Raw genomic sequence first — 7,017 nt, 5'->3', positions numbered from 1 at the left:
CACTCCGCTCGTCCACAGATTGATATGTAAAAATAAAAGTCCCCCTCAATATTAAAATCATTTTGGTACCTGCAAGGCGGGGTGTTTTTTGAAAATATATAATTTATCAAAAATAAATTGGAAAGAGAATAAGAGATGTTGTTTCTGTAATAGCAATGAAACAATTAAACACCTTCTCTTCAACTGGCATGCCAAAGCAATCTGAAAGATGGTACATATTGCTGAGGGTTTAACCCCACTAGATGACCCGTTGCGCTGATGGCGCAAGGGGCGAGAGTAAGGCAAGTATTGAAAGAGTGAACATAAATATATTTAGGAAAAATTGGAACACATTAATTATTCATGATATATAGTGTTCTAAGAAGCTTACGATAGAATATTTACAATGCTATTAGGAAGAAAGGTAGATAGGGAGCGTTATGAAGTGATGAACATTAGTCAGTGTGATTGGTGGATCATCGGCGCTGAAAACTTGTTCAGTCAATTGTTCATAGTGACTGTGGTTGAATGTTTTCATTGTTCATAACAGAAATTCCTTCAACATCATCATCCAGGCAGGAAATAGTATACGACACTTTAGGGGCTCAGACCAACGCTACATCTACAGACTATTTGCAAAGGAAAAAAGAAACTGAATGTGTCTTGAATAAAGTATAAGTATTCACATATGTACTAACAAAGCACGGTTACTTTGTGGCATCAGAACCATTCGGTCAAATCTTGTATATGAAAAATGTGTTGTATACTAAGATAATCGACGATCAATACAGGCGATGAGAAGCGGTTTACTTGGGCTCTGTATCCATAGAATCACACTAAGAACTACCCATCAAAGTTCTAGCCTCTAGAAAACGCAACAAAAATGAAAACCACTGCTATAAATTGTTGGAACCGTTGCGTGCTTGAAAAACTCTACAACTGACATTGAAATTTAGCCATTGGAAGCAACTCGAAGATGCCAACTTACAGCGATCTCACAATATAACGCGAGGAAACACTAACATACTATCAACAAGGGCAGTGTCACGGCATGACGACCAAGGGTAGTGATGCTGCAGCCTCTCTGCCCTTCTACATGTCTATGCATGGGGTTGTGAGTGGTGGCCAGACCTGGCCTAATTCTGAGCAAATTACAGGGCCATAGAGCAAAATAAATGACAACAAAGGTGTGTCCAAAAATAAATTCTTGGTTGTGACTCATGCTTTCTTCAATTCTTGGTTGAGATAGAAGATCTCAAGTAACACCTCAGAAATAGACCAATGTGGTCACCAGCAACTTGTCAACAACCTGTCAACTCTGGAATAAATATTCTGTCTAAGCAAAATACAATAATTTCCAAGTGACCAGTCCATGCTACCTACAATTTTTAGTGAATTGCTTGAACCCTTCTCAGAATAGGAAACTCTTTAGTTAGCTTCAAATACATGCATGGATATGAGAATAAGTATCATGAGAGTGATTAAGAGAAACAAATGGTCCGGTATTAAACAAAACCAAGAGACTGAGGTTTGCAGTTACAATTACTGACCAGTATTACATCCTTCTAAGAATCTGAAACATATGGAGTTTTTAGGACATGATCTGGAAGGCGAAAATATCAGAGAGAATTAAAATGTTCGGCTGGAGAGTAGCGACTGGTTCTTTGCCCACAAAGCTAAATAAATTCAAAACTCTTGAGAAGGATGTAATCTGCAGCATTTGTGAATGTACAAAGGAAAATGATTTACATGCTATGATTGAATGCACTAAAGCGAGAGCCTTAAGAGTAGATGACCCGTTGCGCCGATGGTGCAAAAAGCGAGAGCGAGCCGAGTATTCAAACCATGCATATTTGGTTGATTTAGAAACAACTAAGGCCAAGCACTATTTGAATAATAATTACGACACATTTGTAAAAGGAAGAAACATAGAATTGATTTACTCAACGCATTGAGGCACTCTAAATCCTATGAAAGGTGTTGGCTCTACAGTTAGACCATTTGGAGCATTGGTACTTCCCAGTTCATACAACCAAGTAGCCGAGTCGAAAGCATAAGGTGATGCAAAGCAGATTACATGGGCCACAAAAGCAGTACATGATGTAATTCCTGAACCTAAGCTATATTATCAGCTAATGACGGTGGCTGCCTGTGCCGCTATCAGGGGGAGTGTACGGTGAGATGGAGCTCCCCCGCTAGTTCCTCGAATGCAAACACATATGGTGCTCCTGTTCTCATATTTGTCATGTGAAAGAATTGAGCCCAGTTTGTTGTGATGGTAGATCTCTTGTCGACTCCCATGATAAGCCAAGCAACAACATTGACACGTTGCCAACTTTGATTGGCAAATTAGTATGCCCTTCATACATGTGTCTCTTGAGTCTTGAGGTATTCTTTTGTGAAGTGAGAGGAAAAGTACTGCAATAGATAGCAAACGTTGTCAAGATGCAGCCTACCAGTATTCTTAGAAAGAACAATGCAAGGACGGCAAGGGATTACTATTCTTTGGCCACTCGTTGCAAACGCCTTGCTTAGGCTACAAACAGGCAATGGAAATTTCTTTGTGTCTATTAAGCTGTTCAAACTGCCAACATGTTGTCTATATAGTGTCACCTTATTTGCAAACAGGAAATAATATCTCAGCTCATCTATATGTACCCCTAACCTCGGGTACCTATTGAATTTAACGGCCAATTCATGTTAATTAGTATGCTTAACGTGGTATAAATAGGGGGAGACAGGCAGTTTCTTACCACGAACTATGTGTTGTCCATCGGCTAAAGTGATCCTCTTGCGTGCATATTCAGGTACTGTCCAAAGATGGTTTAAAAACAAAAATGAGTACGTGAAAAGGAATTAACAAACAACAGTTCTTTCTGCAGATTTACCTTCTTTGTTGATTGGCCTGCGATGTACGGTCTGTGAAATCCTATGTTTCTTTCCGTATTTGAATCTATTAGCACTAACAGGGAGAATGCCAGATCTCAAAGTCGTATCCATCTCCTCTTCTTTCACAGTACCTTGCTGCAAAAAAAATAAGGTTGTTATAACTGGCAGCCCATGGTGGCTGCCTCTAGAGTTTGTCTAATCAGGTACACTTTTTGGGAAAGACATCAGAGACAAAACACTAAATGCATTAGCCATAAGATTCTTCTAAACTAAAAGGAAACATCAAGAGATTCCAGCGAACTAAAGAAATAAACTAATTACAATAATCAAATCAACTAATCACATATGTTTAGTCATGGACGGTGGGATCAAATTAAGGAACATATATCTTCACAAATTACTTTGTATAGTTAAAGTGAGATGATCTCACTAGTAGAAAAAGGGTCATCTGTCCCGGTTGGTAAGGGCCTTTTGTCCCAGTTTTTGAACCGGGACTAAAGGGTCGTTACTAATGCTCTAGCCCTTTAGTCCCGGTTCTTACACGAACCGGGACAGATGGGCCTTCACGTGGCCGGTGCGGCGAGCTCAAGCAGGAGGGCCTTTGGTCCCGGTTGGTGGCACTAACCGGGACCAATAGGCATCCACACGTCAGCATTTCAGGGGCTGGGGTTTTTTTTTGAAGGGGGGGGGGGGGGGGGGGGTGGGGGGTTTTGGTGGGTTAATTTAGGTGTTTCATATATTGTGTTAGCTAGCTAATTAATAGAGAAAAGTGTCCTCTCTTATCTCCGTGCTTGGTCGACGCTACGTACTATATACATATAGAGAGGACTAGACACGCTAGCTAGTAAGCAAATGAAGGAAACAGAAGATCGTCATGAACATATGCATACAGAGAGAAGTGATATCGACCACCTCTCCTTCTCCGAGAGATTGGTCGAATAACAAGTTCTCGTATATCTATCCGACACTACCGGCTACATATATACAATAATTATCTCTTACAATATAATCTCCTAATTATATATGAACACAGGGTCCACATACTATTCTCCGTTTTTAGCGATCATGTGGTCAAGGAAGAATGCCGCCAATTCCTCTTGAATTGCTCGCATACGATCTGGTGCTAGGAGTTCATCCCGCATCCGAAAGATCTAATTTGAAGAAGGGGGTCAATACATACATACATACATACATATATATATATATATATATATATATATATATATATATATATATATATATATATATATATATATATAGAAACTCTATTAATAACCCAGGGTGAAGAATAACAAATTCTTCACCCTAGTCCATCAACCGAGCCACAGTCTAGCTTAAGCAAATTCCAACCGATATATAAAAAAATCCCCTGCTGTAATCTTACATTGATGGAAGCGGTTGGCTGATAGGAGGTATCCCACCCCCGTACCATTATCTCTAATCTCTCAAAAAAAAATTCTAATCAGTTGCGAGCGGCGGGTGGGCTCGTCACCGTTCCTCTCTCTTCGGTCCCTCCTCCCTGACGACTGCGGAGGCCGAGGCAGCGACGGCTACGGCAACGTTGCCGGTGGGACAACCTGGAGGCAAGGGCCACTCCCCTCTCTCGTGCGTGGAGTACTCCCCCATTCTCTCTTTATGCCGTGGCGACTAGGAGGCGAATTGGGCAGTGGAACGATATGGTGCGAGCTCGGCGGTGGCAACGACCTTCTTCGACGTACCTCTCCACCTCCGGTGGTCTGCTCTCCGGTAAGATCTCCCACCTCGTATTCCTTCCCCTTTCCTCCATGAATTTCTCAATTTTTAGGGTTAGGGTTCTTGATTTTTTGGAAACAGGGCAAAGAAAAAGGAAGAAGACCAGAAAAGGAGATGAAAGAAAAGAGGGGAGCTTGCATACTGAAGGAGGTGATGGAATAGACCTTCGCTCGGGTACAGCTTATTTTTTGTTTACATTTTCTTGTGCTTTACCCTTTCTGGTTTCCTTCTATTCCATCTTCTGCAACAGAGCAGATTCACAATGATGGGATGACCATCCTAATACAGTAGCAGCATCCCTACTCCACTCTAAGTGAAAACGGCTGGACATGGTTCCTTTTGTTTGTAGCAGTGGAGCTCCTAAGAAGAAAGAAGGAACAGTTCATCGAAAACAGACAAGAAAGTCAAGAAACAGAGCTATCACCTTTATCTGGATCTAAGAAGGTACTCTAGTGTTATTCCTCTATAGGGTCTATTGATTCAATGACTTGCTAAAGGACACAAACGTGTCTCTTTTTTAAATGTTAACTCGTTCTGAAAACTGCTAGTGAGGCTTCAGAACTCTCCAGGTGCAGACCTGAACAGTAGTAAGGCTTCAGAACTCTCTAGGTGCAGACCTGAACACTAGTGAGGTTTCAGAACTCTCTAGGTAGCAATTAGCAAAATGAAAGATGTAGAATCTGGTTTTCCTTTACCAATACATGGAAGCACTAAGCTTCTGTGAAAGTAGTGCATACACCTGCAGTACACTAACCTTTCTCAGGTGTGCTTCTTGGATTTTTAGACTGAGCTGAAGGCAAATAATGAATGGTCAAGCAACTTTTTATTTCTAGTTTTGGTCTATTGATGCACGCTGACAGAAGGATATAGCTGGACGTGCTCTTATTTTACGTCGATGTAAACAAGCGATGCAATCTACATCGCAAGCAAGTTTGGAATATTTATTAGTTGGATATGCTCCTATTTTTTGTTGGCTCTGTGTATATTACCTTGTCTCTCAGAATTCTTACAATAGCTGGCAAACTTGGGTTGAATCCATACGATGCGTTTGATTTACATATGTGGCTCTTTGGAAACATTACGTTGGTGCACACTGACCATCTCCCAGTTTGTCAATATTCATGAAAGCTGAGTTAGATTTATTTTAATTACCATGAGGTGGACCCTGACCCTCATCCGTCCTATCAAACATTGCTGATTTTTTTGTTTAACCTACCCTTAGTCCAGAAGTAATCTTCTATAACATGGAATGTTGATTTTGCATTCAGGCTGTTGCTTGTTTGTTTTCTGTAGAATAAACCAGATAGGAATATACTTTTTTGGCGAGTAATCATGTGATTCTAGCCAGCTGGTTCCTTGAATTTAATTTATTCTTTAGCCATGGATACTGTAAAGAAGATCCACACAATCATTTTTGCATTAGATTCTTATATACTTGGAAATTTTGAATATATTCACATTTAACCTATTTTCCTGTCTTACAGAGCAATCCATTCATATATGGTTAATTTCTTCTTCCTCGTATTTTTACCACTTACCACTAGAATAGATTTGTGTTTCTTCAGTTCCATGCTTCCATTTAATGTTGATCCATCTATATCCTTGGCGGTTTTGGCATTTTGCTCTACGATTATGTGTGTCTGACCAACTATTTGTTTCATTTTGATGACTATGTTGGTTACAGCCCATGGATAACAATGTTTCAGTCACTAGAGAGATTGCTGAACATATGAAGTTGATGTAAAATCTCTGGTCACCTACAAATTAAGCTACTTGAAGAACAAGTTCAAGAGTAGTTAGTTTTCAAATTTGGTACTATTCTGTTTTGTAATAGTGTTTTCTGAAATTTCCATGTTGCTGGTTACTTAGTGCTATATGGCATTCAATTGTGTCCAAATGAATTTTATTTGTAATTGCTAGGATGATTTTTATTGCGTGAGGTATTTCTTGGAACAACTACATGCAATCTATGTACTAGACCACTTTGTTATTCTGTTGTTACTAAAAATTCCTTGTGTACAGAGTGAATTATTCCCTGTGTTTCTTACCGTTACCACAGTGCCTCTTACAGAATTGTGATAGTGCCTATATTACTTAAATCATTTACCATATTTCATTTTTGCTAGAGACACGGTGTATTCAATATACAATAGAAAGAGTAATAGAACTAACGAAATATACACAAGGAAACACCTTGCGAGAAACACCATATTTCATTTAGATATAAGTCTACGTTCCTTTTTTTGCGAGAAACACCTTGCTACTGTAAGATTACCTAAGTAGCCTTATATAAAAAAACAAAAACAAAAAAGACAAGAACGCCTTGCTACTGTAAGATTACCTGAGTAGCCATAAAATTACAGCAAGATGCGCCAGATTGGTTCCACACCTACGGGA

General features: G+C 39.7%; 1 protein-coding gene across 7 annotated transcripts; it reads left to right on the top strand.

The window, feature by feature from the left end:
• The first annotated feature begins 4,337 nt into the window (after positions 1-4,337).
• LOC123142070 (uncharacterized) lies at positions 4,338-6,525 on the top strand. Of its 7 annotated transcripts, none has more exons than XR_006470513.1 (4): positions 4,338-4,614; positions 4,702-4,770; positions 4,871-5,064; positions 6,305-6,525. XR_006470513.1 is itself a non-coding variant. In XM_044561094.1 (4 exons), exons 1-4 carry the CDS (start codon positions 4,545-4,547, stop codon positions 6,362-6,364), a joined length of 315 nt encoding a protein of 104 aa, XP_044417029.1. In that variant the 5' UTR covers positions 4,338-4,544; the 3' UTR covers positions 6,365-6,525. The 7 variants fall into 7 exon arrangements, 2 of the variants coding, with proteins under 2 accessions (XP_044417029.1, XP_044417028.1); XM_044561094.1 differs by having other exon boundaries at positions 4,702-4,794; positions 4,973-5,064; XM_044561093.1 differs by having other exon boundaries at positions 4,702-4,794; positions 4,970-5,064.
• The last annotated feature ends 492 nt before the right edge of the window (positions 6,526-7,017 follow it).

Source organism: Triticum aestivum, chromosome 6D (genome assembly GCF_018294505.1).
Source record: "Triticum aestivum cultivar Chinese Spring chromosome 6D, IWGSC CS RefSeq v2.1, whole genome shotgun sequence".
In the NCBI taxonomy this organism is placed as follows: domain Eukaryota; kingdom Viridiplantae; phylum Streptophyta; class Magnoliopsida; order Poales; family Poaceae; genus Triticum; species Triticum aestivum.
This window is presented reverse-complemented; position numbering and strand designations above follow the sequence as displayed.